The sequence below is a fragment of the Nicotiana sylvestris genome, chromosome 3, assembly GCF_000393655.2.
Source record: "Nicotiana sylvestris chromosome 3, ASM39365v2, whole genome shotgun sequence".
NCBI lineage: Eukaryota > Viridiplantae > Streptophyta > Magnoliopsida > Solanales > Solanaceae > Nicotiana > Nicotiana sylvestris.
In genome coordinates this window covers 36,094,925-36,109,538 of record NC_091059.1, presented here as the reverse complement: position 1 = coordinate 36,109,538, position 14,614 = coordinate 36,094,925, and the positions used below count along the sequence as shown (strand labels likewise).

At 35.1% G+C, this 14,614-nt stretch overlaps 1 protein-coding gene across 2 annotated transcripts; it reads left to right on the top strand.

The window, feature by feature from the left end:
* The first annotated feature begins 11,712 nt into the window (after window positions 1-11,712).
* LOC104228153 (NADPH-dependent aldehyde reductase-like protein, chloroplastic) lies at window positions 11,713-12,973 on the top strand. Of its 2 annotated transcripts, XM_070170727.1 has the most exons (2): window positions 11,713-12,529; window positions 12,698-12,973. In XM_070170727.1, exons 1-2 carry the CDS (start codon window positions 11,776-11,778, stop codon window positions 12,907-12,909), a joined length of 966 nt encoding a protein of 321 aa, XP_070026828.1. In that variant the 5' UTR covers window positions 11,713-11,775; the 3' UTR covers window positions 12,910-12,973. The 2 variants fall into 2 exon arrangements, with proteins under 2 accessions (XP_070026828.1, XP_009778862.1); XM_009780560.2 differs by having other exon boundaries at window positions 11,719-12,747.
* The last annotated feature ends 1,641 nt before the right edge of the window (window positions 12,974-14,614 follow it).

The window sequence follows — 14,614 nt, the reverse complement described above, 5'->3', positions numbered from 1 at the left end:
ACATTTGCATGAGGCTAATCATTGCCAGATATTTGCATGAGGCTAATCCTTGCCTACATATTTGCATGAAGCTAATCTTTGCCTCCATATTTGCATGAGGCTAATACTTGCCTCCATATTTGCATGAGGCTAATCCTTGCCTCCATATTTGCATGAGGCTAATCCTTGCCTCCATATTTGCATAAGGCTAATCCTTGTCTCCATATTTGCATGAGGCTAATCCTTGACTCCATATTTATATGAGGTTAATCCTTGCCTCCCTATTTGCATTGGGCTAATCTCTACCTCCATATCTGTATGAGGCTAATCCCTGCCTTCACATTTGCATGAGGCTAATCTCTGCCTCCATATTTGCATGAGGCTAATCCCTGTCTCCACATTCGCATGAGGCTAATCCTTGCCTCCACATTCGCACGAGGCTAATCCTTGCCTCCACATTTGCATGAGGCTAATCCTTGCCTCCATATTTGCATGAGGCTAATCCTTGTCTCCCTATTTGCATAAGGATAATCCCTGCCTCTATATCTGCGTGAGGCTAATCCCTGCCTCCATATCTGCATGGGGTTGATCCCTGCCTCCATATCTGCATGGGGCTGATCTTTGCCTCCCTATTTGCATGAGGCTAATCCCTGCCTCCATATCTGCTTGAGGCTAGTCCCTGCCTCCCTATTTGTATAAGGATAATCCTTGCCTCCCTATTTGTATGAGGCTAATCATTGCCTCCCTATTTGCATGAGGCTAATATTTTCCTCCCCATCTGCATGGGACAAAGCATTGTCCCTCTTTGTACAAATATTGCTCTATTTCTAGTATTATCTATTTGTTTTTCAATCGGGCTGAGCTCTGCCCTCCATTTCACAAGACTAAACCTTGTCTTGTTAACATCATATTATTGCATCCCATGGGCTGAAATATTGCCAATCTATCTAAAGGCGTCATAGTTAAAAGGCATCATTCTCATAGCCGGAAGACACCATGTCATGGCCTGAGGATCCCTCAAATTTGCATATCATTATTCAAAGGTTTCATGCTTCGGAGGCACCATCTGCATGGCCCGAGAACAACATTTCATGGCCTGTGAATCCCTCAATAAAAAATTCATCTCCCAGGACGTCATGGTCCAAGGACGTCATCTTTAACCGTCCAAAGACAACCTTCATGGTCCAAAGGGAATCTGCATCATGTTTAAATTTTCGCACAAATACATGTTCGCAGCATCTTTTATCTGCAGGTAAACAGTAAGCAACCGCTATCCCAGCAGGAGCAACCTCGCTCTAGTTCCTTCAACTATCTCAAGCTTAACCATAACCGTTTTTTCACCTATCCCGAAATCTCGTGTCCATTCTTGTAATGACTCCATCGGTATGTTCTACCGATGAATCCAGAACTACACATGGCCTGACTCCTGTAAGACCAGGGATATGTAGGCAACTCGAAGACCGGATTCTGGCCTCTATCTTTCAAAACATCCCATCCGGTCAAAATTGGCCATCATTTCTTTACCCGAAAACTCTTTCATCCTTCCTGGGTAAAGAGGGGTAGTTGTTGATACCCAATTTTTCCTTATATGTTTTAACATATATATATACTTTCAAAATTGCACATATGCAGTTACAAGCATGCATATGCATTTTTATAATTTTTCTAGAATTTTTAAAAGCTCCAAATTTGTTTATTTCTTCCCTTTTTATTTATAAAATTTTCAGTAATTATCCTTAAAATTATTTTTGTGGAGATTTTGTCATCTAAATTCTTTATTTATGCCAAAATATTATTTAAATATTTTTAATGCATTTTTTATAATTACATTTATATTTTTAGGCCAAATTGCATATCTTTGTAATAATAGCGCTACTAATGCATAATTATACTCCCTCCGTTCCAATTTATGTGAACCTGTTTGACTGGGCAAGGAGTTTAAGAAAAAAATGAAGACTTTTGGAATTTGTGGTCCTAAACAAGTCCAAATGGGGCCCAAAATATTTGTGTGGTTATAAAAGCTTCTCATTAAGGGTAAAGTTGTAACATTAAGCTAAATTGTTACCAAATTTAGAAAGGGTTCATTCTTTTTGGAATGAACCAAAATGGAAATAGGTTTACATAAACTGGAACAGAGGGAGTATTATTTATGCATAAAATGATCTTTTATATTTTTAAAATGTTAAACAACTATTTTAAGTCATTTTAGTAAACGAAAGTATTTTTTAGAAATTATTTATTATTTTTATAAATTATATAACTATTAAAAGTGGCTATTTAAAATCTAGCCTATTATATTTCAATTTCAGCCCCCAATTTAACCCAATTACCAGCCCAATTTTTAATTAAAACTACACAGCCCAAACCATGAAGACCCGATTTGGCCCCAATCTCATCTAATCTCGGCCGTTGATCATAAAAATCAACGGCGACCATTAATCCCTTCCATTTTTAGTCCTAAACGACCCCCAAACCCTCTCATTCTCACCCATTCGCCGCCCTAGAAACCCTCCTTTTCTCTCAAACGCTCTCAAACCTAACCCTAATCAAACTTTGCTGACACTCATCTATCTTTGTGAGTTTTACAATAACCTTAAGGTTCTTTACAAAAATTGTATGATTTTTAAGTGATTTTCATCTTTTTCTAAACTAGAGATTTCGAAATTTCTTTTTACAAATTGTTTGATGACTTTTTGTGTTTAATCTTCTGCTTCTCATATATTTTGACTGATTTTGTAAGTCTGCTACAACCTTAGCCCGTTTGTACTGAAAGCCCTAATTCTTTTTTATGTTCTTCGTTTGGTTTCTAAGTACTAGTATATCGACTGGTTCTTACTTTGCGTTCTTGTAATTTCTCGTGACTTTCTGGCCCTAATATGCTTCTATAGAATTTCTTAGTTTGACCTTTCACTGATTCTATATGCTTGTGTTCGTCCTGACTATTCATGTTAGGACCTGTAACATTCTCCTTGAATCAGTGCCGTTCTAACTATTTGTTTCGTTAAAGTTATTTGGAATCCTGAGTATTCATGTTCTACCTTACTTTATATGCCAAACATGCTGACTCTTTCATGACTTTCTCCTTGATTATTCTGAATTCGTTATTTCTTGGTTTGATTTGAACATTTTCCCTTAAACTTTCGATTCTTACCTCTCTACTCGATTTGATTGAATTGCTTGCCTTAATTAACTTTCCTTTGCTTTGTTTGTTTGTATTTTGCTGATTCTAACTGATTTGTTTCCTTAATTAAAACTTCTGTTCATTTACCCCTAATTACCTACTCTATACCTAAACCTTACTTTATTCTTTTCCTTAAATACTTAGCATGATTTTACCGTTGATTTAAATTGTCCCTTGATTAAGGGAAAGACTTGCTGATTTACATGTGACTTCCTTGATTTGCTACTTAATTGATCTCTTACATTATTTATTAAGATTTGATTGTTATATAAACCCCTCTTATTTTAAGTTCTGGACAACGAACATTAGTTCAAAAATCACTACTCCTTACATTCTAAAGTTCTCTTTCTTTGCCATTGTGTTACTCACTAATCTAGCCGGCTGAAAACCAAGGCTAGATATTGAAACTTTACTTTCTTTATATTCTGCACCCTCTTCTCCAACTAGTATGTCTCCAGTTAGATTTTAAAACTCAACTTTATGTGTTCTATGGCTATACATCTATGCTTGTTCCTGTATTAGTTATTCAATTTGGTTTCTCTATTTGCTGTTATTAAGCATGTCTAAATTCTGCCTTATGTGTAATTAGCATGATTGACTTCATTTAGTTTACTTAGTTCCTTTACCCTTCCCTTTAATTGGTATGACTATGTTAGTTATTTAGCCCTTCAATTGGTCCTGATTGTGTCCAATTCTGTTCAACACATCTTTGTTTTTAACATGATTCTGTTACATTCTTTCTTTATGTCTTAACTTTCTATGACTAACTTGTTCAGTATACTCCTAGCTGTTCTGGACATTTGTTGTATCAGTTTCCCAATTTATGTGGTCTCAACCCTATATGTTTCCCAATCACCTTCACCCTTTGTTGGTAAGCCTGCTTGTTAAGTGAATCTGGGTAGTCCTTGATTAATTGGGTTGTTTGCTAAGTGTGTTTTCCTCAGAATGATTTCAAAATTGTTGCTCCTACTCCTAGCATTCTTCTCAAAAACTGGTCACTCCCAGTATTTTTTAAAAGAAAATTGTTTCTGAATCTTTCCACTTCTAACTGTTTTACCCAAACTCTTTCAAAGTCATCATGCACTCTCACATTACTCCTAAAATATTAGGTTATTCCCCTCTGGCATGTGTACTGCCTTGAGATCCTTGAGATCTTTCTGAACTCTAGCATGTTAGAGCTGGCCTTTCCATACTGCACCTAAATCAGTTATTATTTGAGAAAAGGTCTAGGTGTGAGCACTGCTCGGGATCCTTCAGATCTTTAGGCAACTCTGACACACCTGGACACAAAATTGTCTATGAAACTTGGTATTTGAGGCTATTGGAGGCTTGGAAGTCATTTGGGCCTACTGCAGACTCCCTATAGATTAACTTCTGTTCATTTATATATTTTAATTCATTGGTCTGTAATAATTATTGTAAACAACATTGGGGTGATTAGTGAAATTGGGTGGGTAGTTATATACATGTTGGGTAAACCGGGTAGATATCATGCCTATAGGATTGTGTTAATTCAAATGTACTTGCTATGTTTGCTTTACTTCCACAATATTAGAGACAATGCATATAGGATCTAAATGGACTTATAATTAGATATCATACCTATAGAGATAAAGTAATTAAAGTTCAGTTTTGTTACAACATGTATTCACATTCGTCTTCTTAGATATCATGCCTATAAGTTCAAGAGTCAGCTTTAATAACTAGATACCATGCCTATAGGGATGAAAATCAGCTCTAATAAAAATCATGCCTACATAACTTAAAATTAGTTTAGTTAAACAAATCAGTCTAATTAATGTTTGAATTAGTTTAATTAACTATCCGTTTCTTTAAATGAGTTTTCAAACACTGCCTTAAATTAATGCCGCTAGAAAGTATGTCTATAGGATCTCAAGTTGTCCGTTTTAAAAACTGCTCATTGTTTTACTGCATTACTAATCAATATAGATACCATACTTTTAGGAATCACCATTATGCGTTTAGGCAAGCCTCTAGGGCGATTTGAATTCTGCAACTATAAAAACTATGCTTCATTATTTGAGACTGTGCAGATTCAACAGGTATAAAATCAGTAGGCAAGCTAAATAGGTTTTTAACACTTTGTCCTAATTCAATACTGTATAATCCCTGCTCACCTAGATATCATGTTCTAGGATTTTCTCTTAAATACATGACTGTTATTTGAAGACGTGCATTTATTTGTTATATTTGTGGAGGTGACTGTGAACTTGTAATTTGTTCTCTTTAAATGCAGTCCTAATTATTCTTGATTGATGCCTAGACTTTTTATCCTTTGAAACCTTAGGAAGGTCTAGAATTGTTCAAAAGTAGAGGTCCTAAATACCTCCAGGGCCACGAGGAAGGGACGGGTAGTGCACGCACAGGATATTTTCAGGGTTGCTAGAGCGCTTTAGGCTATGACCAAGGGGAGGGAACTGGGTAGTAAGGATGTGATGACTACGCGCTAATGTCATGCGTAGCCCCTCATTGAGGAGTGTTTACCGGGCATTGTATGGGGTGATCCTGTAGGTTAACCAACCTAGGACTCCTCTTTCCCAATTCCTGATATTTAAACTTTACTTTTTCTCTATATATGCAACTTGTTTTCTCCTTTTGTCTTATTACTTGAGTCATACAATGTCCAAAACGTGCCTTATTTGCAAGTATGTATTTAAACTATTTATTTGTTTAAAGGACTAATTCATATAAGTATAAGTTCGGTCGGGACCCACTGTTGTGGATCGAGAGGGGTGCCTAACACCTTTCCCTCAAGGTTATTTCGAGCCCTTACCCTAAATCTCTGGTAATACAAACTAGTCTAAAAGTTAATCGTTCTAGCTGCCCTAACGCACCATAATCCATTAGGTGGTGACTCTTTAAAAACCCAAATTCCCAAAAGGAAATGAGTTATTACCCCCCACGAATGTCGGAACCCGGACTTCTCTCTCTCCGCGGAGGAAAAAAAGGGGGCGCGACGGCTCATAGGCAGTTGTTATGGGATAACCTTAAATACACTTTTGATAGGTATAAAGGACCATGGTTAATCGGGGGGGGGGGGATTTTAATGAAATAATAGATTCAGATGACAAGTTTGGGGCAGGTATATCAATCAAAAAAGGGCTAAATCCCTAATAAATTATCTTAACTATTGTAACTTAATAGATCTGGGATTTAAGGGATGTAAATACACATGGTTCAACCATCGTAGGAGAAAAGGGGGCCTAATTATGGAAAGGTTAGATAGGGTATACTCCAATTCCGAGTGGTTACAAGAGTTCAACAATGTTACAGTAACACATCTACCTAAATTACACTCAAACCATAACCCCATTTTGGTCAATCTTAATAATAAAATTAATAATAACCATGCTAGGCCTTTTAGACTTGCAACTTTTTGGTGCTCTCACCCAGATTTCCCAAGAGTGGTGTCTGATAGTTGGGCAAATAGGGATATAATTGATGGGACTGAGTCTTTCCACCAAAATATATTAGAATGGAAACAAGTTACCTTTGGAAATATTTTTGCTAGGAAAAGAAAAATATTAAAGCGTATTAACGGTATTCAAAATTCTCCTAGCTACCAACTAGTCAATACCTTAGAGATCTAGAATTAAAACTTGTTGAAGATTATGACACAATCCTTAAACTAGAAGAGGACTACTGAAAATTACGCTCTAGGGTAAATTGGTTAAATGAAAGGGATGCAAATACTAAATTCTTTCATATTCAAGCCACTAACTGGAGAAATAATATTGTCTTTTTTAAAGATAACTATGGAAATTTGATCGAAAATCAAACTGCCCTAATAACTTATATTTCAAACACTTCCAGAGTATCTTTACTACTTCTCATGAAGATACTAACTGGAAAGCCATTCAATCAGATAACACTACCTACAATAAAGTTGACATATCCGGCCTTGATAGTAAATTAAGAAATCATGAGATTAGAAAAGCTATTTTCTCCTTCAAACCATACAAGGCTCCTGGACTGGATGGTCTACACCCCTTCTTCTTCTAGAAGTTCTGGCCAATTCTAGGCAGTAAGGTCATAAACTTGTGCCAAAAAATCTTTGACACAAGGGTTATGCCTCATCAAATTAACAAAACTTACTTATATTTGATCCCAAAATTCATTAATGCAAACCAATTAAAAAATTTTAGGCCAATCAGCCTATGTAACACGTTGTACAAAGTGGTCACAAAAGTTATTGCTAATCGCATCAAGCCTTTCCTAAAACATTTTATTAACGATCAACAAGGTAGCTTTGTTAAAAATAGGCGAGCTAGTGACAATGCTATCATTATCCAAGAAATGCTAAAACAGTTTAACACTCACAAAGGAAAAGAGAATTGCATTCTAAAGCTCGACCTAGAAAAAGCTTTTGATAAATTAGAGTGGTCATATGTTTACAGAACTCTAAAAAATTTCAACTTTCCTCCTAATATATCTTCCCTAATCCTTAATTGTATATCAACTAGTACTATCTCCGTTTTAGTGAATGGAAATAAAACGGAGGAATTATACCCTACTAGGGGAATTAGACAGGGAGACCCAATGTCCCCCTATCTTTTTATCTTATGCATGGATATTTTATCCAAAAATATTGAACATCAAGTTGATATCCATAATTGGGACCCAATTAGACTAAACAAAAAATGTCTTCCCTTGTCCCACTTGTTCTTTGCAGACGACCTAACTTTAATGGGTCGTGCAAATAATAAAACAATCACTACTATGTGGAATAGTATGGAACATTTCTGTTACCTATCCAGGCTTGATATAAACAAAGATAAATCCAAATTATTAGTGTCAAAGTCTTGCACTAATGATAATATCACAATGGCCACAAACACGTTTGACATGAAACTTAGCAAATCATTTGATACTTACCTAGGTTTTTCCATGCTCCAAAACCACCATAGGCATAAAGAATACTAACCTATAATTGATAAAATACGGGCAAGGTTGAATAATTGGAATGTTAAATGGCTTAGCATGGCGGGAAGGTGCACTTTAATAACATCTGCTCTTAACACAATCCCAAATCACCTAATGCAATTATCTTTACTTCCTAGTAAAACTCTGAAGGAAATTGATAAGATTCAGAGAGATTTCCTATGGGGAACTACTAGTGAAAAGAAAAACATTCACCTAATTGGTTGGAATGTGGTAACACACCCTAAGGATGAGGGATCTAAAAATATAGCCCTTTTGGCCAGCCTAGCTTGGCGTATTCTTACTAACCCGTCATCCCTCTGGGCTCGTGTTCTCATTAGCTTGTATGGGTATATTAGTAGAACTGGGGGTTGCTCTAATACTTGGAAAAGCCTATTAAAGGGCTGGACCATTTGTAAACAAGGTATAAGGTGGCCAGTAGACCAACAACCAAACATGACTATTTGGGACACAAACTGGATCCCAAACTTCAACAACCTTAGAGATAATATAATTGGTCCCCTAACCTATAATGAAAATTGCTTAAAAATGAAAGACATCCGGAATAACAATGGATGAGATCTAACAAAAATCTCTTTTGAGCTCCCTCAAAGCATTATTAATAATATCAATTCTTTATCTACAATATCCAACCCTACTCACATCAACAACCTCATCTGGAGCCCTAGTGGGTTATTTACAACTTCTTCCTATTATAGATTGATTGATAAACAATCCCAACCAGATAAAATATTCAATTGGATTTGGGGCACAAAATGTCCAAGGAAAATCCAGTTCTTCCTATGGAAATGTTATCACTCACGTCTCCCTACTAGAGAATACCTTGGAAAAATTGGTATCAACATAGACACAAACTGCCCCATATACAAGAACATGAATGAATCTACAATACACATCTTCTAGGAATGCACGATGGCTCAAACCTTTTGGCAAACCATGGGGGTATCCATAAATAACCAACTGGGTAGATGTTTTACGTAATAGAAACCCTAAAATAACCAACAAACTCATCACATGGGAAGAATATTTTCCATTTGTACTATGGGCGATTTGGAGAAACATAAATGAAAACAACATGAACAATACTAGCAACCATATCAACACGACCAACGTTATTAACCAAGCATTGGAATATCACTTGCTAACATCCAAGCCTACTAATAATAATATAAAAGTCAAGCTAAAAGTAAAGTGGCAGGCTCCTCCAAGGAATTGGTACAAACTCGATTTTGATGGAGCCTTCAACAATAGCTGTTTACATGGAGGTATCAGTAGAATAATACGCAACAACAAAGGCGAATGGATGCTGGGATACTACGAGAAGTATCCCACAACATCACCCATCCAGGCTGAACTCCAAGCACTACGGCATGCACTTCAAATAATTATCAAGGAAAATATATTCCCAGTTGAAGTTGAAACAGATGCCATAGAGGTCATTCACTTCCTTTATGAGGATTATCCTACTTACAAAGATTTAATTCATGAATGCAGGTGGTTAATGGAGAAGGCAACGCAGCAATGGGAGATAATAATGAAGCATAGCTTTCGTTAGACCTATCAAATGGGTCGGGTCGACCCACGAACCGGCCCACATAACCCAATAAAATTGACCCTTTAACCGGCCCGTGACCCACAAAATCTTAACCGGACCAACCCATTAATTTAAGGGGCCTGGGTCGGGCTACAATATTTTGACCCACTGAACCGGACCGGACCCGAATCGGTAACTGACCCACAGGTCAACCGGCCCGGACCACCCTTATGAATGTGGTAGTAGAGCGGGTAATTGACTAATTGGACGTCGACCAGCTCAGTAAGATTTATTTTAATAAAATATTACATATATTTTTTATAAAAAGAAACTAAATCCATTCAACCGGTGCTATCTACAATGGCTCGTGATTTTTTGGCGGTTCCGGTTTCAACTGTTGCTTCAGAAAGTGCATTTAGACATGCAAAATTACAACTTGGAGAGCAAAGATTATCTTTAAGTCCTCGCACTTTGGATGTCCTCGTTACTTTTAGAGATTGGATATATGCAGAAAGAAGAAATCAAGAAAATATAAATGACGATTTAGACTCAGTTGAAGATCTGACCATGTCCGATGTTGAAGGAGTGGATGGAGTAGCTAATGAGAATTAGAGTATATTATATTAGAATATCATTTTTCTTATGTATTAGATACAGAAATAATTGAATTCCATATTACTAAAGTATGATTTTTCTTTCATTTTTATTTTAATTGGCTTCAAGAACATGTAGTAATTTCAAGTTCGTATATAGATATAAAAGTTTGAAATTTTTATCATTTATTAGTTTTTAACTTTTTTTAATTAAATTAGATTTGGCCCATTAGGGCCCGGGTTAAGGGATTACGGGTTACGGGTCGGATCAACATGTTTTGATTAATGAGTCTAATCTGGACTGGCCCTATAAGAAAGTAAACTGGACCGGCCCGGTTAAGGATCCACGGGCCAAGAGTCAACGGGTTCGGGTCCGGGTCTAGTCGACCCATTTAACAGGTCTAGCTTTCGTGAAGGGAACTTGGTAGCACACTAGTTGGCAAAAGAAGCTCTAATGTCTCCTAGTTATAATAAACCCTATTATTTTGTATCACCACCTACCTTTGCAATGGATGCCTATTGCAAGGACCAGGATGACCATAAGTATGTTAGATCGTGTCCTATGAATGTGCGTAGTAATCTAGCGACATTAGCCAATGACAGTGCCTTAGAAGGCATTTCTCTAGTATGTACTAATGACAATGCTATGGGTCCCGTACCCTAGGTTGCTACTGTTATTATTATTACTAATATAAGTATCTTTTCCCTTAAAAAAAATTGTATCTAAATAATATTAAATATTGCTTCCTCTGGTCCACAATAAGTGACCTTTTGCCTTTTTATTTTGGTCCAAATAAGTGTCCATTTATATAATCAAGAAAAAATTTAATTTTTTTCCCAAAACTACCCTTACGTATGTATCCCTAAAAAGTTTTTTACTCCTCACATTAAATTATGCTGCAACATTTAATTAAGGTTAGTTTAGTCACACTAACTATTTTTGTCTAGAATTTAGTATTTCCTTAATGGGTGTGCCCAAGATAAATTGGTCACTTATTATGGATCAGAGGAAGTATTAATTATTAGATATTTAAAGTTCTTATTTTATTTTGGCACGACAATGACATGAGTTCGGTTTTTTTTAAAAAAAGTGAAAATTCATATTTATTGGGAGTGAAGCGTAATTATTTTTGTTATTATTGTTGCTAGATAATTAAAGTACATATTTTCTTATTAAAAATATTAATGATTATAATTGTTTAAAGAATAACGGTATATATATATATATATTTAAAAAATACCTTTAAGAATTTTAGTGAATCTAAATCAATCAGCAGAGCTAAAAAAAAAAAATAGAAGACTAAGATTACTTCCCTAAGTTAAGGATAAATTTTTAATTTTGGATTCAAACAGTTTTTACTTATTTATTTTCATTATACTTTTTTTTCCTTAAAAAATGAAGACCACTTGTTCTTAAAGGGGTTTTCTGAAAGAGTGAAAGCAACCGATTCCTCCCTCTCTTCACTTCACTGTCTATATAATTATATTCATTCATGTAATCTTCCTATTCCTCACTCCTCAGAGTCATGGCGGAAGTAAACGTCGATATTGCTCAGCAATCAAGCCAAGGCCAAAACTTGCCACTCCAAGATCGAGTAGCCATCGTTACCGGCTCTTCTCGTGGCATCGGCAAAGCCATCGCCCTTCATTTAGCATCTCTGGGTGCTAAGCTCGTCATCAACTATTCCTCCAACTCCACAAAAGCCGACGACGTCGTATCCCAAATCAATTCCATCTCCAATTCCTCCTTACGTGCTATCGCCGTCAAAGCCAACATCTCTGACCCAGATCAAGTCAAATCCCTCTTCGACGCTGCAGAATCGGCTTTTCAATCGCCGGTCAACATCTTAGTCAACTCCGCCGCCGTGCTCGACGCTAAATACCCATCAATCCTAAACACAACGGTGGAGGACTTCGACAGGACCTTCGAAGTGAACGCACGTGGGGCTTTCATATGCTGCAAGGAAGGGGCGAGCAGAATCAAGCGCGGCGGAGGGGGGAGGATAATATGCTTAACGACATCGTTAGCGGCGGCGTTCAAGCCTGGGTACGGGGCTTACACGGCGTCGAAGGCGGCGGTGGAAGCGATGGTAAAGATACTGGCGAAGGAGCTGAAAGGGACTGGAATAACGGCGAATTGCGTGGCGCCGGGACCCATAGCAACGGATATGTTTTACAATGGGAGAACAGAGGAGATGATAAAGAGGGTAATTGATGAATGTCCAAATGGAAGACTTGGACAGACGGAGGATGTTGCGCCGGTTGTTGGGTTTTTGGCAGGTGATGCTTCTGAATGGGTTAATGGACAAGTCATTCGTGTCAATGGAGGCTATAACTGATCCTTTCTTCTCTCTTTTTTTTCTTTTTTTTTTTCTTTTCAAATAGTAATAAAAATAAACATGCTAGCATGAAAATGGGGTGAGTGATATCTGTTTGGTTTCGGTGCAGTGTATGATGGTTGTTCCTCCCTTAATCAGATAATCAGAGGTTTCGAGCTTTGGGTATGGAAAAATTCTTGGCAGGGAACAGTACCCGAATGGGGCTCTTCTCGGTACGAATTCGAATATAATCGGGCTCCAATGCAAATACCGGACACCAGACGGGAAACCAAAAAAAGATATTTGTCTGGTTTTAATTTGTGTCATTTTGTTTGGTTTTGAATTATTACATAAATGACTTATTTGGAGTATTATATATGGTAAGAAAATCAAATCTTGAAACTAACTTTGACGATTATTTTTTAAGTTTACGGCTTAATTTACGGACTACAAAATTTCGAAAGAGACAAAGGTATATAGACATGGTTTTTGAGTATTACAGATTACATGCCAATTTTGCCATGCTAGTTATGTAAAGTTAAGAAATTTATTTTTATCGTTTAACGAAAGTGTAGAAAATTTTCATTCCAGTAGAAATAGAGATATTGTTTCGACCAAAAGAAAAATCTCTAAATCTGTCACTTTCTAGTTTCTTATACAATTAGTGCGGTTAGGCCCGGCAAAGCCCGTGCCAACGACTATATGTCTATATGAGCATTTCGTGTTTAACTATACAACTATTTAATGCTTCTCTGCTCATTTCTAGTGGTAACTAGTAGTCGTACTTGCGTTGCGCGCGGTTAATATTAAAAAAAATATTAATTAAATTAAAGTATGATTGGGCTTATTTGATTCTATTAGATCGGATTGTTTTAATAAATTTTAATTGTCATCTTATTTGTCAATACGATATACCCAATAATAAAATCTCTATTAAATTAAAAGTACTTATATAGTCAGTGAATAACTTTTTTTTCTATATTTTTCTTTATTATATTATTCAATGTTTAGTATTATTACATTATTAATAGAAATTTTTATTAGTATATTATTTTGTTTACTATTTTTTTCTGCTCGCTTTCTTTTTGTAATATAAGAGAAGATATATAATTTATTACTGTTGAAATATTTTTTTACTTTAAATGTTATTCTGTTTTTCTTAATAATATTATCTAAATTTTAATGAATAAAATCTCTATTAAACTAAAGGGGCTTATAAAGGTAGCGACTAACTTTTTTGTTATGTATTTTTCTTTATTATATCATCCAATATTTAGTATTATTATATTATTAATAGAAATTTTTATTAGCATATTACTTTATTTAATATTTTTCTCTACTACTTTGTTTTTGTAATATAATAGAAGATATATTTATTTTATTACTCTTGAAATAATTTTTATCTTAAATTTTATTTGATTGTTCTCAATAATATTGATCGATTTTAATGAACAAATTCTCAATTAAATTAAAATGACTTATCTAGTCATCCAATAACTTTTTTGTTATGTATTTATCTTTATTATATCATCTATGTTTAGTAGTCAATTTTAGGTAGTTAATTTCGTTGTGTCTTTTTTATCATTTTTTTATATAAATAATTTTTGAATATCCAAATTTGTTGGAGTTTTGTCCTAAAATTTGTCACTTTGTTAATTTTTTGATGTTACATTTGGAATTATCACAATGATTTGCTTCCCCTATTCTATATAAATAGAATAGATATTGTCTGAATTTTAATGAATAAAATCTCTATTAAATTAAAAGGACTTATATAGTAATCAAAAACTTTTTGCTATGTATTTTTGTTTATTATATTATCTAATGTTTAATATAATTATATTGATAATAGAAATTATTAGCATATTATTTGCTTAATATTTTTTTCTGTTAATTCTTTTTGTAATATAATAGATATATATATTTTATTACTCTTGAAAATACTTTTTTAATTTTTAATTTTATTATATTTTTCTTAATAATATTGTTTGAATTTTAATGAATAAATAAACATTTTATTTCATAAAAGAAAAACAAAAATGATTTT